This window comes from Salmo trutta, chromosome 2 (assembly GCF_901001165.1).
Source record: "Salmo trutta chromosome 2, fSalTru1.1, whole genome shotgun sequence".
NCBI classification, from domain to species: domain Eukaryota; kingdom Metazoa; phylum Chordata; class Actinopteri; order Salmoniformes; family Salmonidae; genus Salmo; species Salmo trutta.
Window position 1 is genome coordinate 62,258,845 of NC_042958.1, and position 27,758 is coordinate 62,286,602.

At 43.0% G+C, this 27,758-nt stretch overlaps 1 protein-coding gene across 1 annotated transcript; it reads left to right on the forward strand.

Moving 5' to 3' along the window:
- Positions 1-16,541: 16,541 nt before the first annotated feature.
- Positions 16,542-27,731, forward strand: atp6v0cb (ATPase H+ transporting V0 subunit cb). Its single transcript, XM_029710250.1, has 3 exons — positions 16,542-16,850; positions 26,167-26,350; positions 26,633-27,731. The coding sequence occupies exons 1-3, from the start codon at positions 16,778-16,780 to the stop codon at positions 26,835-26,837; spliced, it is 462 nt and encodes a 153-aa protein (XP_029566110.1). The 5' UTR covers positions 16,542-16,777; the 3' UTR covers positions 26,838-27,731.
- The last annotated feature ends 27 nt before the right edge of the window (positions 27,732-27,758 follow it).

A 27,758-nucleotide genomic window follows, 5' to 3' on the forward strand; every position in this document is an offset into this window, starting at 1 on the left:
CACTCGGGAGCCCAAAAAAACTCCACAAAAAAACAGAAGGTTGTCTTCCACAATGCTTTGACTTCAAGTTGCAGTTGGTGAAGAGCAACAGCAGACATTTTCAGTCGACTGCAGTCGAAAGTTTCTGACCTTTGATCAGAGGGTTGTTGTAAAGGTCATGCAGTTATGTAGTCACAAGTTGGATCATTTTTATACCCATAATGCAACACAATTTGAAAGGCGGTGACCAACGTTGGTCAACATCTTGACAAAAGTGATCTTCTCGAATGCGCCCCTTGCGTAGCGTTTAGCCGGAGCAAGCAGTCTGGTTAGCCAGGCAACCATTAGCCCCTCTAAATATTAATGGTTATAACATACAGTCAAGAAACAGTCTTCTTCTTACATATTTTAGCAAAGTCTTAACTGAGTTGAAAAACAAATGTTCAACAGAAAACATTATTGTTGGTGGTCATTATGATGTTGCTCATGATGACTGGGTGGATAAGTATCCAACTAGGCATCAGCCTATTGTTTCAACTTAATACTTTCTGCTCTAACTTTAAACTTTATGATATTTGGCAATCTCAGAATAAAACCTTAAAACATTTGTATTGGTTTAACTCTACAACTAGTGACAGACAATTCAAATCTAGAATTGATTATTGCTTGGTATCTTCCAATCTTCTGAATCTTGTCAGTAAATGTGGTATTTCCTCAGCTCCACTGACAGATCACTGTTCCATCCTTCTTTTTTTGGGGATAATGATAAAAGCTTTTTTAAACCATACTGGAAATGTAACTATTTTCTTTCAAAGAATTAGTATTTCTGTTTAGAGTCTAAAGATCTTATCAGTGAGATCGGTCTCAATTCTGCACTTTCTGCTACTAGCAAATGGGTAATGATTAAATTCCAATTGTTTTGTCTTGCCATCACTTGTAAAATGCTAGCTCGAAACAGATTCTCCAAACAGATGGATATTATTGTTGATATTAACAGGCTGAGCAATAAACTTGATTAAAAAGTAGATGAAAAAACCGAGCTTACAAAACGCCGTTGTGAACTGGATGACATACAGTGCATTCGGAAAGTATTCAGACGGCTTGACTTTTTCCACATTTTGTTATGTTACAGCCTTATTCTAAAATGTATTAAATTGTTTTTTCCCCTTGTCAATCTACACACAATACCTCATAATGACAAAGCAAAAACATTTTTTTAGACATTTTTGCTAAATTATTTAAATAAAAAACTGATATCACATTTACATAAGTATTCAGACCCTTTATTCAGTACTTTGTTGAAGCACCTTTGGCAGCGATTACAGCCTAGAGTCTTCTTGGGTATTACGCTACAAGCTTGGCACACCTGTATTTGGTGAGTTCCTCCCATTATTCTCTGCAGATCCTCTCAAGCTCTGTCAGGTTGGATGGGAGCGTCGCTGCACAGCTATATTCAGGTCTCTCCAAAGATGTTCGATCAGGTTCAAGTCCGGGCTCTGGCTGGGTCATTCAAGGACATTCAGAGTTTTCTCCCAAAGCCACTCCTGCAAGGTCTTGGCTGTGTGCTTAGGGTCGTTGTCCCGTTGTAAGGTGAACCTTCGCCCCCCAGTCTGAGGTCCTGAGCGCTCTGGAGCAGGTTGTCATCAAGGATCTCTCTATACTTTGCTCCGTTCATCTTTCCCTCGATCCTGACTAGTCTCTTAGTCCCTCTTGCTGAAAAATATCCCCACAGCATGATGCTACCACCACAATGCTTCACCGTAGGGTTGGTGACAGATTTCCTCCAGACGTGACGCTTGGCATTCAGGCCAAAGTGTTCATTCTTGGTTTCATCAGACCAGAGAATCTTGTTACTTGCGGTCTGAGAGTCCTTTAGGTGCCTTTTGGCAAACTCCAAGCGGGCTGTCATGTGCCTTTTACTGAGGAGTTGCTTCCGTCTGGCCACTCTACCATAAAGGCCTGATTGGTGGAGTGCTGCAGAGATGGTTGTCCTTCTGGAAGGTTCTCCCATCTCCACAGTGGAACTCCGGAGCTCTGTCAGAGTGACCATTAGGTTTTTGGTCACCTCCCTAACCAAGGCCCTTCTCCCCCTATTGCTCAGTTTTGCCAGGCGGCCAGCTCTAGGAAGAGTCTTGGTGGTTCCAACCTTCTTTGATTTAAGAATGATGGATGCCACTGAGTTCTTGGGGACCTTCAATGATGCAGACATTTTTTGGTACCCTTCCCCAGATCTGTGCCTCGACACAATCCTGTCTCAGCGCTCTACGGACAAATCCTTCGACTTCATAGCTTGGTTTTTGCTCTGACATGCACTGTCAAATCAAATCAAATGTTATTAGTCACATGTGCCGAATACAACAGGTGTAGACCTTACAGTGAAATGTTTACCTACGAGCCCCTAACCAACAATGCAATTTAAAAAAAATATGGATAAGAATAAGAGATAAAAGTAACAAGTAATTAAAGAGCAGCGGTAAAATAACAATAGCAAGACTATATACAGGAGGGTTCCGATACAGAGTCAATGCGAGGGGGCACTGGTTAATTGAGGTAGTATGTGCATGTAGGTAGAATTATTTAAGTGACTATACATAGATGACAACAGAGAGTAGCAGTGGTGTAAAGAGTGGGTGACGGGGGGGGGGGGGGGGGTCTCTGCAAATAGTCTGGGAAGCCATTTGGCTAGATGTTCAGGAGACTTATGGCTTGGGGGTAGAAGCTGTTTAGAAGCCTCTTGGACCTAGACTTGGCATTCCTGTACCGCTTGCCGTGCGCTAGCAGAGAGAACAGTCTATGACTAGGGTGGCTGGAGTCTTTGACAATTTTTATGGCCTTCCTCTGACACAACCTGGTATAGAGGTCATGGATGGCAGAAAGCTTGGCCCCTGTAGTGCCTTGCGGTCGGAGGCCGAGCAGTTGCCATACCAGGCAGTGATGCAACCAGCCAGGATGCTCTCGATGTTACAGCTGTAGAACCTTTTGAGGATCTGAGAACCCATGCCAAATCTTTTCAGTCTCCTGAGGGGGAATAGGTTTTGTTGTGCACAACTGTCTTGGTGTGCTTGGACCATGTTAGTTTGTTGGTGATGTGGACACCAAGGAACTTGAAGCTCTCAACCTGCTCCACTACAGCCCCGTTGATGAGAATGTGGGTGTGCTAGGTCCTCTTTTTCCTGTAGTCCACAATTATCTCCTTTGTCTTGATCACGTTGAGAGAGAGGTTGTTGTCCTGGCACCACACGGCCAGGTCTCTGACCTCCTCCCTATAGGCTGTCTCGTCGTTGTCGGTGATCAGGCCTACCACTGTTGTGTCACTGGCAAATGTAATGATGGTGTTGGAGTTGTGCCTGGCCGTGCAGTCATGAGTGAACAGGGAGTACAGGAGGGGAATGAGCATGCACCTCTGAGGGGCCCCTGTGTTGAGGATTAGCGTGGCGGATGTGTTGTTACCTACTCTTAACACCTGGGGGCGGCCTGTCAGGAAGTCCAGGATCCAGTTGCAGAGGGAGGTGTTTAGTCCCAGGGTCCTTAGCTTATGGATGAGCTTTGAGGGCACTATGGTGTTGAACGCTGAGCTGTAGTCAATGAATAGCATTCTCACATAGGTGTTCCTTTTGTCCAGCTGGGAAAGGGCAGTGTGGAGTGCAATAGAGATTGCATCATCTGTGGATCTGTTGGGGCGGTATGCAAATTGGAGTGGGTCTAGGGTTTCTGGGATGATGGTGTTGATGCGAACCATGACCAGCCTTTCAAAGCACTTCATGGCTACAGACGTGAGTGCTACGGGCCTGTAGTCATTTAGGCAGGTTACCTTAGTGTTCTTAGGCACAGGGACTATGGTGGTCTGCTCAAAACATTTTGGTATTACAGACTCGGACAGGGAAAGGTTGAAGGTTGAAAAAACACTTTCCAGTTGGTCAGTGCATGCTCTCAGTACACGTCCTGGTATTCCGTCTGGTCCTGCGGCCTTGTGAATGTTGACCTGTTTAAAAGTCTTACTCACATCGGCTGCGCAGAGCGTGATCACACAGTCTTTCGGAACAGCTGGTGCTCTCATGCATGTTTCAGTGTTATTTGCGTCGAAGCGAGCATAGAAGTAGTTTAGCTCGTGTCACTGGGCAGCTCTCGGCTGTGCTTCCCTTTTGTAGTTTGTGATGGTTTGCAAGCCCTGCCACATGCGACGAGCATCAGAGCCGGTGTAGTCCAATTCAATCTTAGTCCTGTATTGATGCTTTGCCTGTTTGATGGTTAGTCGGAGGGCATAGTGGGATTTCTAATAAGCTTCCAGGTTAGAGTCCCGCTCCTTGAAAGCGGCAGCTCTAACCTTTAGCTCAGTGCGGATGCTGCCTGTAATCCATGACTTCTGGTTAGGGTATGTACGTACGGTCACTGTTGGGACGACGTCATCGATGCACTTATTGATGAAGCCAATGACTGATGTGGTGTACTCCTCAATGCCATCGTAGGAATCCCGGAACATATTCCAGTCTGTGCTAGCTAAACAGTCCTGTAGCTTAGCATCTGCTTCATCTGAGCACTTTTTTATTGATCTAGTCACTGGTGTTCCTGCTTTAATGTTTGCTTGTAAGCAGGAATCAGGTAGATAGAATTATGGTCAGATTTGCCAAATGGAGGGCGAGGGAGAGCTTTGTATGCGTCTCTGTGTGTGGAGTAAAGGTGGTCCAGAGTTCTTTTTCCTGTGGTTGCACATTTAACATGCTGAAAGAAATTTGGTAAAACTGATTTAAGTTTCCGTCAACTTCCGTCAACTGTCAATTGAATTGACCACAGGTGGACCCCAATCAAGTTGTAGAAACATCTCAAGGATGATCAATAGAAACAGGATGCACCTGAGATCAAACTCGAGTCTCATATCAAAGGGTCTTAATACTTATGTAAATAAAGTATTTCTGTTTCTTATTTTTTATCAATTTGCCCCAAAAAAACGACTGTTTTCGCTTTGTCATTATGGGGTATTGTGTGTAGATTGATGAGGGAAAACATTTATTTAATCCATTTTAGAATAAGGCTGTAACAATCTTGTCCTAGAGAGATTTGCACGGTTATCAAAACATCACACCAGGGTAAGCCTGAACGAAAAAACAGCTCTTATTTTAAGTATTTCTAAAATCAACTATGGGAAAAATGAATTGCGGAAAAACGATTAGAACCATTTCCCTTACCGCTAGGTTTTATGGGTATAATGACTCATACTGTGGTACTGTATAATTGCTATGGTTTATCAACAGCCTTGTCGCTATTGTAATCTTTTGACTGTAGAAAAACAGGGATATCTAAAGTTGTCCCAGGTGAGGTAGGCAGCATGTGAGGGAGGGTCAACTGTACAGGTGCCTTACCTAGTTGGTCTGGAACTGAATACCCATACATGCGTTCTAAACAGTAGGCCTTTTGGGTGTAAAAATAGAAAGTTTTAAAGTATGTGAAATTTTGAAAGTTGAGTATGCTTTAAAGATCCAATGCCTCTCCTTGATTACCTTTTACCCTTTTCAAAAGGAGGCGAGAAAAGACAGAGGAGAGAGGAAGCAGGTATTGAGCAAACCAATTGAGAAAAGGACAGAGATTGGATTCTACCTCTCTGGTAAGGTACTCTTGTACTTCCTCGGTAGGAGAATGCAGGAGAAGGCTATCAAGGAGCTAAGGACACTTCTCAGTTCACCTACTAACTAATTGACATTCTCCTCAACCACTCAACCACTTATCGGATTCCGTCAGCTGTCATCAAGGCAAAGGGTGACTACTTTGAAGAATCTAAAATTTAAAAAATATTTAGATTTGTTTAACTCTTTTTTTTGGTTACTTCATGATTCCATATAAGTTATTTCATAGTTTTGATGTATTCACTATTATTCTACAATGTAGAATTTTTTTTAAATTAAGAAAAACCCTTAAATGAGTAGGGGTGTCCAAACTTTTGACTGGTACTGTAAATATTAAAATATTAATATCAGACAGTGGACACCTAAGCATATAGGCCTTTCGCATGCAATGCCCTGATACATTTAGTGCTCAAATCTCGAACAGCTAAACCATGAGGTGGACAATTACTGTTATAGAAAAGTAGCCAAAAAAAGACATGCAATTTGTTTTAGGATGTTTTTAAGGACACAAAAATGTGTCTCATTTGGCCAACATCTCTTGTTAATTGATGGATCTGAATCCATATGGATGTCCGTTAAATTTCTCAAATGTCCGGTAAATTAATGTCTTCCATCATGTTGTCCGGCGACAAATTTTCCTAATGGAAACTGAAATGGCATATTGTTTTTATGAAGATTTTAGAATAATCCCATGAAAATCTCTACCAATTGGATAGAACCCTATAGCTATAGACACACTAAAGACTCTGGCAAGAGCGCTAGTCCAGTGTCACTTTGATTTTGCATGCACATCATGGTTCACCCGCAGCCCCAAACATCTAAAGAATAACGTACCAGCCAAACTAGCATGTAAGAATTGTACTTAAACTCCCCCCTCATACTCATCGGAAGGTTGAGCTTTTTGTTGTCTATCTCTGTAATGTGTCTGTATCTACAGTTGAAGTCGGAAGTTTACATACACCTTAGCCAAAAACATTTAAACTCAGTTTTTCACAATTCCTGACATTTAATCCTAGTAAAAATTCCCTGTCTTAGGTCAGTTAAGATCACCACTTTATTTTAAGAATGCGAAATGTCAGAATAATAGTAGAGAGAATTATTTAGTTCAGCTTTTATTTCTTTCATCACATTCCCAGTGGGTCAGAAGTTTACATGCACTCAATTAGCATTTGGTAGCATTGCCTTCAAATTGTTTAACTTGGGTCAAACATTTCGGGTAGCCTTCCATAAGCTTCCCACAATAAGTTGGGTGAATTTTGGCCCATTCCTCCTGACAGAGCTGGTGTAACTGAGTCAGGTTTGTAGGCCTCCTTGCTCGCACACGCTTTTTCAGTTCTGCCCACACATTTTCTATGAGATTGAGGTCAGGGCTTTGTGATGGCCACTCCAATACCTTGACTTTGTTGTCCTTAAGCCATTTTGCCACAACTTTGGAAGTATGCTTGGGGTCATTGTCCATTTGGAAGACCCATTTGCGACCAAGCTTTAACTTCCTGACTGATGTCGTGAGATGTTGCTTCAATATATCCACATTATTTTCCTACCTCATCTATTTTGTGAAGTGCACTAGTCCCTCCTGCAGCAAAGCACCCCCATGACATAATGCTGCCACCCCTGTGCTTCACGATTGGGATGGTATTCTTTGGCTTGCAAGCCTCCCCCTTTTCCTCCAAACATAACGATGGTCATTATGGCCAAACAGTTCTATTTTTGTTTCATCAGACCAGAGGACATTTCTCCAAAAAGTACGATCTTTGTCCCCATGTGCAGTTGCAAACCGTAGTCTGGCTTTTTTAATGGCGGTTTTGGAGCAGTGGCTTCTCCCTTGCTGAGCGGCCTTTCAGGTTATGTTGATATAGGACTTGTTTTACTGTGGATATAGATACTTTTGTACCCGTTTCCTCCAGCATCTTCACAAGGTCCTTTGCTGTTGTTCTGGGATTGATTTGCACTTTTCGCACCAAAGTACATTCATCTCTACGAGACAGAACGTGTCTCCTTCCTGAGCGGTGAGAGGGCTATGTGATCCCATGGTGTTTATTCTTGGGTACTATTGTTTGTACAGATGAATGTGGTACATTCAGACGTTTGTAAATTGCTCCCAAGGATGAACCAGACTTGTGGAGGTCTACAATTATTTTTCTGAGGCCTTGGCTGATTTCTTTTGATTTTCCCATGATGTCAAGCAAAGAGGCACTGAGTTTGAAGGTAGGCCTTGAAATACATCCACATTGACGTCAATTAGCCTATCAGAAGCTTCTAAAGCCATGACATCATTTTCTGGATTTTTCCAAGCTGTTTAAAGGCACGGTAAGCTTCATGTATGTAAACTTCTAACCCACTGGAATTGTGATGTGAATTAATCTGTCTGTTAACAATTGTTGGAAAACTTACTTTTACATTTTAGTTATTTAGCAGATGCTCTTATCCAGAGGAACTTACAGTAGTGAATGCATCCATTTCATGCATTTTTTAAATATTTTTTTTTGTACTGGCCCCCCCGTGGGAATCGAACCCACAACCCTGGCGTTGCACACACCATGCTGGCATTGCAAACACCATGCTCTACCAACTGAGCCACAGGGTAGATGTCCTAACTGACTTGCCAAAACTATAGTTTGTTAACAAGAAATTTGTGGAGTGGTTGAAAAACGAGTTTTAATGACCCCAACCTAAGTGTGTGTTAACTTATGACTTCAAATGTATGTAATGGTATATGTATCTATATAAAAAATAGGGACCACAATGGAAATACACTACATGAGCAAAAATACGTGGACACCCCTTCTATTTTGTGGATTCAGCTATTTCAGCCACACCCGTTGCTGACAGGTGTATAAAATCGAGCACACAACTATGCAATTTCCATAGACAAATATTGGCAGTAGAATGGCCCGTATGGTGACTTTCAAAGTGGCATCGTCATAGGATGCGGTGCCACTTTGAAAGTCACTGCTAGAGCTGCCCCGGTCAACTGTAAGTGCTGTTATTGTTCATGGAAACGTCTAGGAGCAACAACAGCTCAGCCGCAAAGTGGTAGGCCACACCAGATCACAGAACGGGACCGTTGAGTGCTGAAGCATGTTGCGATTAAAAATTATCTGTCCTGTTGCAGCCCTCACTACCGAGTTCCAAACTGCCTCTGGAAGCAACATCAATACAAGAACTGTTAGTTTCCATGTTCAAGCAGCCGCACACAAGCCTAAGATCCCCATGCGCAATGCCAGGCGTTGGCTGGAGTGGTGTAAAGCTTGTCGCCATTGGACTCTGGAACAGTGGAAACAAATTCTCTGGAGTGATGAATCATGCTTCACCATCTGGCAGTCCGACGGACGATTCTGGGTTTGGTGGATGCCAGGAGAACGCTACCTGCCCCAATGCATAGTGCCAACTGTAAAATATGTTGGAGGAGGCTGTTTTTCATGGTTTGGGATAGGCCCCTTAGATCCAGTGAAGGGAATTCTTAACGCTACAGCATACAATGGCATTGTAGACGATTCTCATTTTGGAATGAGATGTTTGACGAGCAGGTGTCTACAAGGTAGGGAGGGATGTATTTTCTGTTTGCCGAGATTGACATAGTCTATTTATTGTTGTGTTGGTAACACAAACCATGATATTGAAGTCCCCGAAGTCGGTATGCTTTGTTTATTGGTTGTGTGGTTTATTGGCACAGAAAGCTGTTGGTGGAAAATTTGTTGCATATATTTTATATAATTATAAATATGGAATCAAAATGTTGAAAATCTGACTTCCCCCTAGCTGGTCATTGTCTGCAGCCGGCTGTGAATGTAGTGTAATGAAACAGTCAGGGAGAGTGAGCTTGTCTGTGGTGGTCGGCGAACGCTCAACCCGTAGCCCCTCCACCGTGGTCTGTGCCACAAAAGTATGCTGAAGAGGCAAAACCAATATCCACGTTTATAAACACAGGGTTGCTAGAGTTATTGTTATTTGTAGTCATAAACATTATTTTTAGCTAATTCTATGTGGGGGGAGGGTGTTCAATGTATTTCCTCCCAGTACATTTTGTTCTGGCCCTAATTGGTGCAATATCAGCTGATGCTAGAAGTTAATCATATGACTCACTGACAGTGTGTTAAATCTATTTTCTATTTTTAATCTGTCTCGTGTGGACTGTCATGACAATGCCCTTTATGTCTGGAAAATTACATGTGGTGAAAATGAGTAAGATGGAACAGTTACATCAATGTTCACTGTTCAATAGCCTGTGAGTCTAGGCTATTCCTATGATACAATTAGTTCTTAATCCAAAATGTAAATATTATTAAGATGGATTCACAAATATAAAATCAAGTGGGTATTGACAATTGTCAAGGTTTTATATTTTTAGAAAGAGAGAAGAGGCCACTGCTGAAGAATACAACATAAAATATCACATTTTAAAAGCTTTCCGGATTAACACAAAGAATCACTTCAAACAATTCAAAATGCATCACAATCTATTTGTTTTCAATGGGTGCGGTTCTTTTTAAACATCCAGAGGGGAAAGACAGACAGACAGACAGACAGACAGACAGACAGACAGACAGACAGACAGACAGACAGACAGACAGACAGACAGACAGACAGACAGACAGTATGTGGTAGAGTTTAAGTAAGTCTTTCCCTAAGTGGCATTGACTTCCCCTTCTTGGCAAGGCCATGCTGTTCATTCAGGATTCTTACCCTACTAATCGCACATGCACTCCTATTTTTAGCCCCTCCTTTGGGTGTTGGTCGGTGCGGATCCTGAAATTCACGCTTTCCAGCCTTAACCAACCAGTAAGATAGATAAGATGCTTAAGTGTTTAACACTACACTGTGTCTGTCTCCATGGCTGCTGCCCAGCCCCCTCCCCTAGACTAGGAGTGGATGAGGGATTGACATCCAAACCAAGGGGTCTGGCAGATATTTGTTTCGGCTCACAGGGAGAGACAGTGTTACTGGCGTGTTTCCGTTTTCCATGGATGCCTTTTGTCAATAATAAATTGCATCACTAACTGTGCTTTTGCTGTTTTGTTTTATCAGTAATATGAATTGTGATAACTGGTATATTTGGCATAACCAGAGTCCTTGATTAGCCCACATGGTGCCGCTAAATATAAATAAATAGAAAAAACAAAGGTAAGGCCACTGTACTATACTTAGACTGTACTCAAATGCACTGTGCAGATACAAATATTCTACTGTCACTCAGTTGCGTGAATACAATAAACCACATCCTTAAAGGATTAAATCTAATAGATTTGAACGAAGGGACATTTCGTCTTAAATATCTCTTAATGAAATGTCAGTGATTTTTACTGCCCCCAGTTGGATTATTGGATCGTATGAGGGATATATTTTGGGTTGCATTCTCACACTAACCCAACATTCACAACTGATCAACACAGCACCGTTTAAATTCCACCTGCCCCTGTTTCTGTAAGGATGTGGACTGTGTGAGGGGATGACAGAGACTCGCCTCATAGGACACTGTTACTGATTACTGATGAGGTGTGGTGGTCTTAGGCTCTTATAGCTGCCAAAGCATCACCCAGGTGGGTGCTGCACTTTCAGTGTTGGATGTTCCAGCCTACCTACAGAGGAGGAGTAGCTATGATCTTCCTAGACAGAGGATCCTGATGAAAAGCCTGTCTGACTGATGTTCTCCCTCCTGGCTGTTCCATCGACGCCACCACTCAATTGAACTCCTATATCCTATATTGAACTGCATTATCATCTAGGTGTGGAAGACCTTCTCCCATGAACTGCCAGCTCCCTGAATTCGCTATTTTTTTGTTTTTCACAGCGCTAAATAAATAAATAAATAATTATTATTTATGGGCCAGATGCTAAACCTGAGAAGCTTAGCTCAGCTACTTCCTTAACATTAGGTTTACAGTCCTGAAATTGCCTCTTGCGTTATAGTATCAAAAATAGAAATATGCACATCCTCTGTACAAATTAATCTACCCAATCAAAAGGCATTTAAAATGAATTCAAATTTTATTTGTCACACGACCGAACACAACAAGTGTAGATTTTACCGTGAAGTGTTTACTTACGAGCCCTTTCCCAACAATGCAGTTAAAAAGTCAGAAAATTAACAAATAGATGAAAAGAAAATAGTAAGACAATAAAATAACACAACAAAAATAACTATAACGAGGATATATACAGTACAGGCTATTTACAAGAAGTACTGGTTCCGAGTCAGTGTACTGGGGAACGAGGTAGTTGGGGTGATTGACTGAGGCAATATGTACTTGTAGGTTTGGTTAGGTGATTGATTGATTGATTGATTGATTGATTGATTGATTGGTAGGGGGTGAAAAGCAGAAAGTCCGGCTAGCCATTTAATCAACTGTTCAGCAGTCTTATGGCTTTGGGGTAGAGCCTTTTGGTCCCAGACTTGGCACTCTGGTACCACTTTATGTGCGCATAGCAGAGAGAACAGACTGTGACTTGGATGGCTGGAGTCTTTGACAATTTTTAGGGCCTTCCTCTTACACCACCTGGTATTGAGGTCCTGGATGGCATGGAGCTCGGCCCCAGTGATGTACTGGGCCGTACGCACTGCCATCTGTAGCGCCTTCCGGTCGGATGCCGAGCAAGTGCCATACTAAGGTGGTGATGCAGTCAGTCAAGATGCTCTCAATGGTGCAGCTGTATAACTTTTTGAGGATCTGAGGGCCCATGCCAAATCTTTTCAGCCTTCTGAGGGGCAAGAGGCGTTGTCGTGCCCTCTTCACGACTGTGGTGTTGTGTTTGGTCCTTAGTGATGTGGACACAGAGGAACTTGAAGTTCTGTCTTTACTACATCCCCGTTGATGTGAATAGGGGCGTGCTCGGCCCTCCATTTTCCATAGTCCACCTTGCTGATGTTGAGGGAGAAGTTGTTGTCCTGGCACCACACTTCCAAGTCTCTTACCCCCTCCGTGTAGGCTGTGTCATCGTCGTCGGTGACCACCGTCGTGTCATCAGCAAACTTAATGATGGTGTTGGAGTCATGTGGCCACGCAGTTGTGGGTGAATAGGAAGTGCAGGAGGGGGCTAAGCACACACCCCTGAGGGGGCCCCGTGTTTGGATGTGTTGTTGTTGCCTACCCTCACCACCTGGGGTAGGCCCTCCAGAGTCCAGTATCCAATTGCAGAGGGAGGTGTTTAATCCCAGGATCCTTAGCTTAGTGATAAGATTGGAGGGCACTATGGTGTTTAACGCTGAGCTGTAGTCAATGAATAGCATTCTCACGTAGGTGTTTGTTTTGTCCAGGTGGGAAAGGGCAGTGTGGAGTGCAATAGAGATTGCGTCATCTGTGGATCTGTTTGGGGCAGTATGCAAATTGGAGTGGGTCCAGGGTGTCTGGGATGATGGTGTTGATGTGAGACATGACCAGCCTTTCAAAGCATTTCATGGCTACAGATGTGAGTGCTACGGGGCGATAGTCATTTAGACAGGTTACTGTGGTGTTCTTGGGCATGGGGACTATGGTGGTCTGCTTGAAACATGTGGGTATTACAGACTGGGTCAGTGAAGACACTTGCTAGCTGGTCAGCGCATGCTCTGTGTACACGTCCTGGTAATCCATCTGGCCCTGCAGCCTTGTGAATATTAACCTGTTTAAAGGTCTTACTCACATTTCACATCGGTTACACGGAGGTTACTTGTAATCCATGGCTTCTGGTTGGGATATGTAGGTACGGTCACTGTGGGGACGACGTCATCGATGCACTTATTAATGAAACCGGTGACTGATGTGGTAAACCCCTCAATGCCATCGGATGAATCCCGGAACATATTCCAATCTGTTCTTGCAAAACAGTCTTATAGATTACCGTTCGTTTCATCGGACCACTTTCCTTATTGAGCGCATTTCTGGTACTTCCAGTTTGAATATTTGCTTGTAAACAGGTATTAAGAGGATTGAGGATGCCAAATCTGACCATAAGAGAAGCTTTGTATGTGTCTCTGTGTGTAGAGTAGAGGTGATCTAGAGTTTTTTCGCCTCTAGTTGTACAGGAGACATGCTGGTAGAAATGAGGTAAAACGGATTTCAGTTTCCCTGCATTAAAATCCTTGTCCGCTAGGAGCACCGCATCTGGGTGAGCATTTTCTTGTTTGCTTACGGCCTTATAGAGCTAGTTGAGTGCCAGCATCGGTTTGTGGTGGTAAATAAACAGCTAAGAAAAAGATACATGAAAACTCTCTTGGTAAATCGTGTGGTATACAGCTTATTATGAGGTATTCTAACTAAGGCGAGCAGGACCTCGAGACTTCCTTAATATTAGAGATTGCGCACCAACTGTTGTTGATAAAGAGTCACACCGCCCCTCCCCTCAGCTTACCGGGCGCATCTGTTTGTCCTGCCGATGTATAGAAAAAACAGCTAGATTTACATTTCCCATGTCCTTGTTCAGCCACGACTCTGTGAAACATAGGATATTACAGTTCTTCAGATCACGTTGATAGGATAGTCTCGAACGGAGCGCATCCACTTTATTTTTAAATGATTGAACATTTGCCAATAGAACGGAAGGTAATGGCGACTTGTCCACTCGCCGTAGCGGTCTCGATAGATATCCCGCACGCCGACCTCTGTAGCGTTGCCTCCTCCTCCTCCAAGTGACAGGGATTTGGGCCTGGTCTGGGATGAGCATTATGTCCTTCAACTTTGATTTGTTGAAATAGAAGTCCTCACCCCAATCGTGGTTAGTAATCGCTGTTTTGATGTCGAGAAGCTCTTTTTGGTCATATGAAATAGTGGACAAAACATTATGTAGAAAGAAAGTTGGGATCAGCGCAAAAAAATACAAAATAGCAATTGGTCAGGGGCCCGTAAAACGGCGGCCATCCCCTTCGGTGCCATTATAGTTTTTGCAACAAACCCTATGAGTGTATCATGACAGATCGGTCCTGCTCAGAAACAATCCCTAGCCCCTAAACCTACCATAATTTTACAGATCTGAAGAGATCGGATGGATAAACAATATGGTCATAGCTCCTCCTTGCCCTCTGATAGGCTTGCCATACTGCTTGAACCTATCCAATCTTCTCAGATCTACACATATGCCTGGGGGGACAGTCACTTTGAATCATGCCCTTGTGAGAATGTTTCACATGGTTCCCTATTTTGTGAGTTCCCCCTATCCATGAAGCAGATGCACAGTGGAAGTCACTGTCTTTTCTCTGATTAATCTCTACCGTCAGAGACCATGTCTTGATCGATGAACATGGATCCACCTATCCTGACATTCACCAACACACACACATGCGAGCGTGAGTTCATATGACAAAATGTTCAGGCAGGGAGTTGCTGAGTATGCATCACAGATATGCTATCGTGATAAACCTGCCTTAATGGAGGAGAGGTTACCTTTAGCTGCCTCCTCAAACATCACAGTAATGAGATTCCTGGATCAATAGCTGTTCAGTCACCCGTGAGAAAGAAAACCAGGGCACAAATTATATCCATTCAACTATAACATTTATGTTTTTGATGCATCCTCTTCGTGTGCATCTGTAGCACAAAATAATGTATTTCTCTGCAAGATAACGATAATTGTGAACCTCAAATATGTCAGGTAGCATATGGGCCTATAGTATGATGCCAGTCGAGGAAAAAGTAAACTAGAGAGAGGCCTGTGATACTGGTGTAGAAATGACATCACGGGTGAAGGGGCTTGGTGGGGGGAGGGGTTGCTCTGACGGCCTGCCTGCCTATGAGGAGAATGGGGATGTAGAGGGGGTGGATGGAGGGATGGAGGAAGGAGGTGGGACTCTGCACAATCTCTCTCTGACTCACACACTCAGCGTCACTCCCTTGCTGTCCTCTTGCTGTCCCTGGCTCTCTGAGCCTGCAGTTGCTGGGAGCGATATAGTGGGATTCTCGGCTCCCTCCCCCACCACACAATCTCTGACACTCACGCTCCACATGACTGCTGCATATCACAGTTTACTGTAAACGACCCTCTCCTGCATGTTATCCAGGTGCAAAATGAATAAATTAATTCACAACGGAATTGTACGTCTTGAATTTGTGTTATTGTATCATGTGCAAATCACTTTAAGAAATGCATGATTTCAAATGCATTAAGTCTGTTTTGGAATTTAGTCATTCAATATCTAGGCTATTCTTAATTAATCCAAAATGCATTGAGCCTCACTTCCAACAATGCAAGTAAGAAGCATATTGTTGTCGAGCAATAGTGAGATGTATTTCACTTAATTTTCAAGGAGAAAGGCATAACCCCTGAGCATCCACACCCTTCTTCCACTCATTTCATTCCTCATTCTGAAGGAGGGTGAATGCCTAGATAGCAAAGGGAAAGGGCGTGTTCCTCTGCCCAGGCGTTGCTGACGTATGCCAGATCTTACAACGCCTGGATAGGTATTTTACGCTTCAGCTAACCACATCATAGGCTATAGCAATCTGTCAGTCGATGACACCAGTGATGACGTACATGCAACCATTGGTTGATGCATGCAACTTCTGAGCATGGGAACGCGACGGTTGTCACTAGTTATCACAGCCACAAAGTCAACATTTCTATCACATTTTTGGTCGTCATTTAATGTTAAGGTTAGGCATAAGTTTAACAGTGTGGTTAAGGTAAGGTTATGTTTAAAATCTGATTTTTAGAAAGTAAATTGTAGAAATATGCGGGGTTTAGACATTTGTGGCTGTGGTAACTAGTGACGACCGAACGCCTCCAAAGCCTGCAGCGGAGCACACCAAAAGAAACTAAAATAGGGGATGACCTTCAAAAAATGAAATACAGAATCTGGAGATAAACCATTTACTTTGCATGGGTTTAGTCGTAAATGTATACAATTGTTTTTTGTCATTTTAATTATGTTAGATTTTTTGTTGATGTAATTTTAATTATGTTTGATTTGCTGCAGTAAATCATTATTAGAGTTACTTGTGAGCGCCTCCCCTACACACAGTTGATGATGGGTTTTATCCATATGACCAGTCAGGTGATATTTTCCGCTTCGCCATTTTGTGCTGCTGCTACGCCGGGTATTTATCTGAAGATTCGTGACTAGTCCATTTACATTGCTAGTTAGCTAGGTGTTCTTGTACCTTTCCCAGTTTACATCTAAAGACCGTTGCCTTCGATAGGTTTAGTACCTAAACCATTGGGAAACATAGCAATAGCCGTTTTGTATTATTTAGTTTACTGGTTGAGAAAGAATGTCGTCTGAAAGCCCCGAATACTCTCCGTTCTTCGCAGTGATGGGTGCCTCTGCGGCTATGGTTTTCAGCGGTAATTATCACACAATTCAAATACTATCTTTATTAGCTAGCTGCATTTAAATTATACATTGTATGTGTAATTTGTCAATTTTAACAGCATAATTCTCGTTATTGCTTGAAACCAGCTAACGTTAAAGGAGCCCAGGCAGAAACTGTCATTGACGTAACGTTATTTGACATTCATTTTAACTAACTTTAGCTAGCTAATATACTTGTCCAGTATTTTGCTAAGCTGTCATTACCAGTAACCACACCTTAAGATCAACGCATTTGAAGTGAGAGTTCATTCTTTCTCAATTTTAGGCGCTTTTAGTTTTACGCTTTGCGACATGCGCCACACTACGACACCACCAGATTTGAGCATAACGTTACTGGTATCTTCGGCGAGTTGGTCATTATGAAAGCAGGAGGCCTATTGATGGTGAATATTGACCATCAGTGTCAGATGTTGAGTATATACAACTGATACTATGAAGAATACCAGCTCAAATTGGTTATAGATTTGTGCAATGTAACGTTAGGCATAACCAGCAGGGGAGCACGCTCATGCGATGACAAACAAGTGAATGGAATGCCATCGTTTGGTCCACGTCATACGAACAATTCCATGTAAATTCGGGTGATTTTAAAAGGCTGCTGCATAGGAATTGGGCGCATGTGGACCAATTCATGTGTATAGGCCTCAGATAATTGAAATGGAAGTGAACTGCACGAGACAACTCAGATTCAAGGAAAATGGCATTTGCATCAATATCACATGACAATCATATGATTGGACTTGTGATTTGGAATGTGAAAGTAGCAAAGGATTTACAAAGTGCACTTGTGGTGTAGACCTATAAACAATCTACCACTAAAACACGATTTAATATAGAACATTTGATCAGATTTATGATACATTTGCATGTCTAATAAGATAAATTGGCAACTCGGTCCAATTTGATCTCTGGCTCATATTCTGGATGGCCTCAGGTCCAAGTGAAGGTGTAGAAATGACTGTCTAGTGATCTTTCTCATGACAAATGAGAACAGGGAGGACGGTGATGACGGTGATGTATTGTCTTGGGCTTTTTTTTATTGTCCTGTTATGTCTGATGCATCCACTCAAGCATTTCGCATAATATACTTCCTAACAGCATACCAACCAACTGTGCCATTGACTGCAAGATACATGGTTTGGGCTATCACTAGGCCAAAATTAGGAATCAATGTTTAAACATGCACTCCAGCAATCTTTTTAACATTTTTTTCAGTGGAAAAACAATATGCCACTTAATACAGTAATGTACACACACTTAGACATGTTCCGGAACTTTATTTACATTTATATTTTAGTCATTTAGCAGACGCTCTTATCCAGGGCGATTTTACAGTAGTGAATGCATACATTTCATAATTTTTTTTATCCGTACTGGTCCCCTGTGGGAATTGAACCCACAACCCTGGCGTTGCAAACACCATGCTCTACCAACTGAGCCACACGGGACCGTACTACTGCTATGATCTGTATGTGTTAATGTGTAGCTCATACATGCAGAATTACTGTCTCACCACAATTAGCCACAATCTCTAGTTTGAAAACAACAGTTTTTCTGGAAGCTGTGTCGTGCCATTTTTTTCCCCCCCAACGTGGGCCCAGCCTCATAGCAATTCGAGTTCAACCAAGGAGCTTCAACCTCTCGCCATATGAGTGACAGCTAACAAGATGCACATTGCACCCACAGCAGAGCGAAACAGATCAATGATGTAGTACAAAATATAAATTATGTAGTACAAAAGTATGTGGACACACCTTCAAATTAGTGGCTTTGGCTAGTTGAGCCACACCCGTTGCTGAAGGGTGTATAAAATCGAGCACACGGCCATGCAATGGCCTTACTGAAGAGCTCAGTGACTTTCAATGTGGCGGCCGTCATAGGATGCCACCTTTCCAACAAGTCAGTTTGTCCATTTATTTGCCCTGCTAGAGCTGCCCCGGTCAACTGCAAGTGCAGTTAATGTGAAGTGGAAACGTCTAGGAGCAACAACCTTATAGAACGAGACCGTTGAAGCACGTAGCAAGCAAAGATTGTCTGTCCTCAGTTGCAACACTCAGTACTGAGTTCCAAACTGCCTCTGGAAGCAACGTCAGGACAAGAACTGTTCGTCGGGAGCTTCATGAAATGGGTTTCCATGGCCGAGCAGCCGCACACAAGCCTAAGATCACCATGCACAATGCCAAGCATCGGCTGGAGTGGTGTAAAGCTTGCAACCATTAGACTTTGGAGCAATGGAAACACGTTCTCTTGAGTGATGAATCACGCCTCATCTGGCAGTCCGACGGACGAATCTTGGTTTGGCGGATGCCAGGAGAACGCTACCTGCCCCAATGCATAGTGCCAACTGTAAAGTTTGGTGGAGGAGGAATAATGGTCTGGGGATGTTTTTTGTGGTTCGGGCTAGGCCCTAGTTACAATGATATTGTAGACGATTCTGTGCTTCCAACTTTGGCATCAGTTTGGGAAAGCCCTTTCCTCTTTCAGCATGACAATGCCCCCGTGCCCAAAGCGAGGTCCATACTGAAATGGTTTGTCAAGACTGGCCTGCACAGAGCCCTGACCTCAACCCCATCGATCACCTTCGGGATGAATTGGAACCCAGTCTGCGAGCCAGGCCTAATAGCCCAAGATCAGTGACCGACCTTTTTAATGAGCTTGTGGCTGAATGGAAGCAAGTCCTCGCAGCAATGTTCCAACATCTAGTGGAAAGCAGTTGCGGGACAGTGGAGGCGGTTAAAGCAGCGAAGGGGGGACCAACTCCATATTAATGCCCATGATTTTGGAATGAGATGTTCAAGCAAGTGTCCACATACTTTTGGTCATATAGTGTAGGTGATGTAGTACTCCATTTTCGGGGACCACTTTAGGCTCGTGAGCTTTTTCAGAACTACTGACTAAAGTATACAAAAGTACCAGAGAAAGTAAGAATAAAAATATGTTCTGAGCATTTTTATTTTATTTCAAGGAGTAGGACATTCAAGTAGTTGGTCTGATGGTGCCTTCTGTTATCGGCCTACCTCTTGTTTGCGGGAACAATAGAGAACCCCCCCCCCCACACTTGTGCCATATCATGAGGATACCTGGACCACCTATTGAGATGTGCCTTAAGTAAATCTGGTGATAAATTAGGTGAAAAGGAGACACTAGTAGGACTGTAATTAGACCATTTCACAAAGTACTTTCTCCTTTTTATAATTACGTTTTTGTGCCCTTTATCAAACGCCTATGTGTTCTTTTAGCACGGCTTAGGCTGCATGTGGCAAAGCTGATTTTGGACTGATGCAGCATGTTCTCGAAAAATTGACTTTCTGCTAAATTGTCATGTTATATAGGGCATGACCTAGTGGGGATTTTAAATCATGCAGCTTCTGCTAGTAGGGCTGGCACATGGTTATGGATGAAGACCGTCATTAAAATAAAAAGTCTTAACCGTTAAAATAAAATAGATAAAAGATATCTGATGTTTTTTTTTAACCAACAGCTGACTGAAGACGGGACAGCCGGGCATTAGTGCGGTTGAGTTCGTTTCTGCTGTATCATGGATTCTTAACGTGATAACTTTGTTGTACCCTGCTGAAACAAGCAACACAATGCAGCAGCACACAAATGTAATGAATAGAACATGCTCGGGGCTCCCGAGTGGCGCAGCGGTCTAAGGCACTGCATCTCAGTGCTAGAGGTGTCACTACAGGCCCTGGTTCGATTCCAGGCTGTATCACAACCGGCCGTGATTGGGAGTCCCATAGGGCGGCGCACAATTGGCCCAGCATCGTTAGGGTTTTGCCGGGGTAGGCCATCATTTTAACTAAGAATTTGTTCTTAACTGACTTTCCTAGTTAAATAAAACTAAATGGAATGTGTTTTTTGTAATGTCAGTTGAGTTGAATGAACAGCTGATGAAGTCACTGCAGTGGCTCACGATGTCCTTGCACGTCAGATACGCCAGATTGCGTCACTGTGCTAATGACAAGTCACAGCACTTATTGACATGTACACTTCCTGCTTTTACTTCCTGCTTTAACTTCATTCTTTGCGCCTTCTGGGTACACTCGCAATGGCTGCCTTCATTGGCTTGAATGGGGATGCCCATTCTATTTCAATGGCAGCACATGCAGTGAAGAGAGGAGAAAATGGTTTGCTATTCAAATGGTTATTCTGGAGACCATTTGGCTGGTCAATTACCTTCATCCAAAATTCAATTTCTGTCAAAGCCCTAACTGCTAGTAGCTAGAGGGTATTGCCTTCATCCAAAATGTAATTTCTGTCACCTTCCAGCTACTAGCAGTTAGGGCTGTATGTGGCACTATTGGCTCCTTTACTGTGTGGTGGTCTGTCAACCTGGGCAGTTGTATTGAGTAATGGCCAGCATCTTAACCATTTAAGCCTAACTGCACAATTGAGAGCAGGTGTATGACAGCTCATATTTGGGGAAATGTCTTTTTTTTTCACAACCAAAGGTAATTGTTGACTCTAGCTTTACTGGCTGTATTGTAGTTCAGCTTTGGTATTGAAAATGGAGCCTTGGCCTATAGAAAACATGGTTCTGTAATAACTTGTGGATGAAGGGTGGCCTCAGTTATACTCCTGTCTAGTGCATTAAGTAAGTCTACTTGTACTCCTTTTCGCAGCCCAAACACACTGGCTAGAGGCTAACCTAGCTGGAGTCGTATACATGTTTAGTGCTGACTCTGCGCTCCTATGGATAGTGACGGCACAGGGCAGTGCGGGTAGCCCCTGGAGCTGGCAGTGGGCGTGATCTGTGACGGGCATGGTGGGAAGGAGTGACAGATGGGGAATTAGCCAGCTGAGAGGGCTGCTGGTGGGTGGCGCAGGCACCCAGTGGAGGGGGCTGATTAGGGACACCGGTGATGATGGCCCAGCAGCATTAAGCATCTTACAGGGTTTATATCCTACAGGAAATGTGAGCCTGCCATCTTGTGGTGTCTGCACCACCATACTTGAGATTGAGAAACAATGTGTAAATAGCCATTTTATCTGTTGATTTTAAATGAGTTTTTGATCTACTGGTTTGTTTGTAAACCATTGCCTATATTGTGCTTCATGATCATTTTAAAATACATGCAGCAGCCTCTGAAGACCGTCTCACACTTATTTCACTGTTGCCATTCCCAGTTATATTCTTTCATGTCTTAACTCCGTGTGAAGGATCTGCTTTGGCACGGTGGAAGCACCATGATGGAATCCAAAATATTGGTTAGAAGTCTCACTTGTAACAGAGGCATCATGAACATCCTTAAAACATCGCCATGAGTTGTACTGTAGAATTTTAACATAATCGATAGCTTAATAATTTGATAACTGGTTGTTGTGGCTAGATTTCATTAAACGACGTGTTACTTTCTGGTGATAAACCTGAGATCGCTGCATAGGGCTCTGACGATCATGGAATTTTGGATGAATATAATTGGCCAGCCAAATGGCCGGTCTCCGTAATAACTGTTCGAATAGCTTAAACACATTTTAAATGCTGATTTTTCTCCTTTCCATGTGCTGCCATAGGAGATTGGGTGTCCCCGTTCAAGTCAATGATGACATAATGGGTGGACTGGTGGCCATTGCACCCATAGGAGAAAAGAAGGAATTGGAGTAACGAGTTTACCAGTCGAATTTCCAGGGTTAGAGGTTCCAAGCCCATTCTATTCATCGTTTGCTACAACACCTTGCTCGTTTCGGCAAGGGACAACAAAGTTTCATCACAGAAATTGGCTAACCGCACTAATACCCGGCTGTCCCGTCTTCAGTCAGATCTTCGTTCCCAAAAAAGAAACTTTTATTTTATTTTCATGGCGGTCAGTTGTACTGTCGTTGTGCCAGCCCTAGTGGCGGTGGCTGTTCCAAGTTGCTCATCCTCAGTTGCGCTTGCGTCATATCGACGGGTTAGTAGCGTTTTGGGCTGTTATGTCTGCAGCCTTCACTGCTTGAGGCCTCTGCTCTTGGTTGGTAGTCAGTACAGGCTCTGACTGGCTGTGACGAGCATGTTAGCGATATCCTTCACTGGCTGACCCAGTCTACCATAGTGAGCTGTACTGCACATTTATATCAGTAGTGCACACCCTATCCCTCCTAACAACTACTAGCCTATTCATGGCACTGGAGGAGATGCTTGACTTCAGAATTTATAGTGTTATAAAGCCCAAAGTAGGGGCATATTTTAAAAATGTTTGACTATTGCAGACATCAAGGCTAACATGTCATCTACTGGTGTATTTAAGACGTCTCCTAAAAGCCTGGTGTTGTACAAAAGTCCAAATTTTTAACTGAGCTGGATTGTGTCCTCCCTACTCTCAAAGCTCATCTCTTTTTGTGTAATGAGTCAAACTATTTTGATTATTTACTTGCTTTTTTTGTTGTGTAGTTTTGTTCTATTACTGCTCAAATGGCATATTTTCTGTCGGTTGGCTCAATAGATTTAGGAGTAGCTTTATATTTTTCCATAACACCATGTGGAGAGTACATTATTCTAATGGTCTTATTTACTCCATTTGACCATTTTGATCCCTCACATCACTACGAAACCCGGATTCAGCATCTACAGACTTTATTTAGGGATTGTTCACTCAAAATATTTAATTAGATGGACCAGTATGTTCTTTTTGTAGGCTAAATAAATGATTGCTATATTGCAAAGCAGATGTAGATGCTTGGGCAATATCCCTGGCTTCACTGCAATACTGTCCACTACGGTTTCATCAAGGTAGCTTACAGTTAATGTGCTGTTTAAGACCAAGAGTTTGTTATGCTTCATATTAAAGTACTGATAAAAGGGCTGTTTGGGTTTGAGCATCTTTTTCACTGAACACCTGTTTGATTACTTCCGTCTCCACAGTATCTTTACATTGCAGAGCATCTGAGTGTAGTGACGTTAATGAGTGATATGGGGGGGGGATGAAAGCTCTACCTCCGCAGAGGATTAGGATTAAAGCACAGGGGTTCTGCCTCTCATGCCACCCATTGCAGCAGTCCTCAAACTCAACATTTTAATCTTCAGAGAATAAAGCCATGGGACCTTGTCTCCACTAACCTAAACACGCTCTGCATGCTTATTTACATTTTTTTTATTTTACCTTTATTTAACTAGGCAGGTCAGTTAAGAACACATTTTTATTTTCAATGACGGCCTTGGAACAGTTTAACTGCCTTGTTCAGGGGCAGAACGACAGATTTTTACCTTGTCAGCTCAGGGATTCGATCTTGCAACCTTTTGGTCCAACGCTCTAACCACTAGGCTACCTGCCGCCCCAAATGTCTGTCACTCATTGAGGTAGATCTGGGTCGTGTTCAGTAAAGCACACCATAGCAAAAAAAATGCAGCTCCCAATTCGAACACTGATTGTAGGTGACTAATTCTCTAATTTCACTAAAAACGATTTCTCTACTGAACACGACACTGGTGGGTATAGTCTCTCAATCTATGGTTGTTGGTCTTCCTTTATCAAAGAGCGGGCATAAGGGCCAGCTGTTTGGAGAGGGTAATTCATTGCGCTTCAACATGGAAGTCATTACATTAACAATATACCACCTCAGGTCAGAGTGGGAGCTGCAAGATGGTGCTTTAGTGGTTGTGGCATGAAATTATCTACTGTATAGAACCGTTCAGCGGTTGGAAGTGGTCTTGTCTTGGTCTCTGAGGTGCTGTTGTAACATAAAGCCCTTCTGTTGATAGACTTCCCTCTCAAGTGAGATTGAGAGGTGCTTGACTATTTCGTAAAACCAAGACACATTTGATGGGAAACTCAAAACCAATATGCAGTAAATGCATTTGGGTATTGGCACTACTTTGTCTTAGAAATTTGGTACTACTTTGTCTCGAATTTTGTAAATTGGCTCAATGGTTTGACAAATTCTGAACACGACTGAATGCCTCGCTCTGCTATCAGTGATGTAGGTCCAGACAGCATCCACTTTAAGTCACTCGTATTCAGGGGCTGAACAACTCTTCTCTATATGGCCTGAGTGATTAAACCTTGCATCGACGGCGTCAGTCTTGTGATGAATAAGTGAATGTAGAGGGAGTAGTGGCCTGACAGGTTGCTGACTGCCATGCGTACATTTTAAGGATTGGCCAGCCTCTTCTTCCTGTCTCTAGAGATTATATCCACTTCCTCATTCTTTCCCGTTGTCGCATAGAGATGTATAGAGTTCACAATGTTGTATCTGTCCTATTATGGTGTCTGTGAGCACACGGCAGTGCCATTGAGATTGCGACCTCTATGCTACAAAGGGGAAAGAATGAGGGAGTGGATAGAATCTTGTTTTTATGATTATCAGTGAAATGTATTAAATGTTGGTTACTATGTATAGCTTTGTAAGACAATAAATGACCAACCACCCAGCTTTGGAGTAGTTAGGTATTATCTCCAGCTTTTGAGGAACTGGCTACTGCACTGGCAGACTTCCAGCAATTGTGCTAAGCTAACGATATGCTAACTTCAATAATCTCAACTGCATGCAGAGACACATTATATCCATGAGTTTGTCTGACTCTGAGATTTAGGTAATTTATCTACTTTCCAAATCTTGCAGTATCCCTTTATTGGATTGTCAAGATTTAATTTTTTTTATAGATGCACCGTTGTAGTAATAGTGATATGTCCATATGGCTCTCTGCCTCATGGTCTCTGTCACGCGCCGCCTTTCTGTGCTGACTGCGTTATGCGGGGCCCCTACCGGTTAGTGCTGTCATAGAAATAGAATGAATAGACTCAATTTCTATGACTGGTGCTGGTTTGTGTCCCTTCTGTGCTGCTGCTGGTTGCCTCTGGAGGGATGTGGCATCCTGCTGTCCTCTGACGTCAGAAGCTTCCTGTGTGAAGAGCCTAATGAGTGTTTTTCAGGCCGGGAGGCGGAGTGATTTAGAACACTGCAGCTCTGGCACAGAGCCATGGAATGAAAGGGGTTAAACAGCTCCATTCCCTGTTGGGAACTATGGGTTGAGGCGAGTAGAATTAGCCTGAACCGTAGCTGTAAAGGGGAATGGCTGGTTTGAGAACTGCAGTTGAGCACATCAGTGGCAAGGTGCTGTTTTGGGGGGGAAAACATGATGCTGGTAATTTCCTCGTACACAAGCAGAATTTCCCAGCTGTAGCCATGTTGACCTTGTTCGTGAAGGGAACAGAAACTGATTACATTACGATCTTCAATTTCAGTTCCTCATGTTGCTCAACCCTGTGTTCTACTGTATTTGTACATTGATCTAATCACAGAATGAAGTAGAACACTATGTATTATATCTCCCTAATACTCTCTACCTCCTTTCCCCTCCACCAGCCTTAGGAGCAGCCTATGGGACGGCTAAGAGTGGCACAGGGATCGCTGCCATGTCGGTGATGAGGCCGGAGCTCATCATGAAGTCGATCATCCCCGTGGTCATGGCGGGTATCATAGCCATCTACGGCCTGGTAGTAGCGGTGCTCATTGCCAACAACATCTCTGAGAAGGTCACCCTCTACAAGTAAGCCTAACCCCTCTCATGACATCTCTTACGTCTAGAAATGGGCTCGAGTTGCATTTCCTCTTTCCTAATACTACAATGTGAGGAACTTTAGAAGAGGCTGGGAGGCAACTGGTCCGTCAATCCATAACACCTGACATTGAATATACTGTGGAAATTGTAGTTTTATTGCCAAATGTCTTATTGAAAACATCTCTGCTTGCTTTTATCATTGTTCATTCTGTATCACATAGTAACCCTGTCCATTGTATTGATCCTATTGTAATCCTCTCTCTGCCGTAGGAGTTTCCTCCACCTGGGTGCTGGCCTGAGTGTGGGCTTGAGCGGGCTGGCAGCTGGCTTTGCCATCGGCATCGTAGGTGACGCGGGCGTTAGGGGCACGGCCCAGCAGCCCCGGCTTTTTGTGGGCATGATCCTCATCTTGATCTTCGCCGAGGTCCTCGGACTCTACGGTCTCATCGTGGCCCTCATCCTGTCCACGAAATAAACCACTAACTTCTCCACCAAAATCTGTCCTATATGTTGCTGCTGGAGAAAAGAGTAAAACCAGAAATAAAATGTAAAAAGGAAAAAAATGTATGAAAAAGTGACGAACGTGGAAAATAATGACATAATTAAAAATGGCTCCGTAAATATGGTCTTATCTCTACAATGTGTACAGTCCAGATTTGATAGTCAGACTTCTTGTAAATGCGCAATGTAGTGATTTGTCTGTCCTGTGTGTGTGTGTAAATGTATGGAGATTCTTTCCCCCCCACTGGTTTAACGGCGTTCAGGCTCGCCAGGTTTCTCGCTGGTCTCTGCCTCGTCTTAGAGCGCTCACCAAAGGGCCCTACTGCATTTTTATCCTCCTGCATTAATTTGGGAGTTCACATGATTTCTGTGTTGTCTATGGGGATCTATTTGTAAAGAAGAGAGTTGTATGGACTTAGCTTTGTTTTTTTTGTTTTTTCCACTGGTTTTATTTATAAAGAATTGTTCAATGAATCTGTTTTTAAATGGAGCAAAAATGTTAAATTCCCTAGAAGATATATACAAATATCTATAGATAGATTTAATGCACTGTGGGTTAATTGTGATAAGTGGTTGGAATTCCTCTGGCTGTATTAACGTACTTGGTTTAAGATTGCCTTTAGTGTGTGGCTGGTGGAGAGGGAGTTGTGTGTAATTGTGTAGTTTAATCATTACAAACATTCTTGAAACACTTCAATGTTTTCCTGTAGTACTGCTGTTTTGATTGCATTAAAGGTGTGTATGTGCCCCGTGTTGGGTCTCACAAGTGTAATTTCCAAAATTGTTATCTCCAGCTTCTTCATCCACCTCATCTGTAGCTGTATGCATTCTCACCACAACTCTCCCATTAAACGTGCATGGAGCTATGGTTTTTGGTCAAATTCCTTGTACGTCG

Bases quoted from the DNA above. Each gene is read 5' to 3' on its own strand.
- atp6v0cb (XM_029710250.1), top strand. From the start codon at position 16,778: ATGTCGTCTGAAAGCCCCGAATACTCTCCGTTCTTCGCAGTGATGGGT. The intron at 16,851-26,166 runs GTAATTATCACA...CCCCTCCACCAG, and splicing joins TGCGGCTATGGTTTTCAGCG to CCTTAGGAGCAGCCTATGGG. The intron at 26,351-26,632 runs GTAAGCCTAACC...TCTCTGCCGTAG, and splicing joins GAGAAGGTCACCCTCTACAA to GAGTTTCCTCCACCTGGGTG.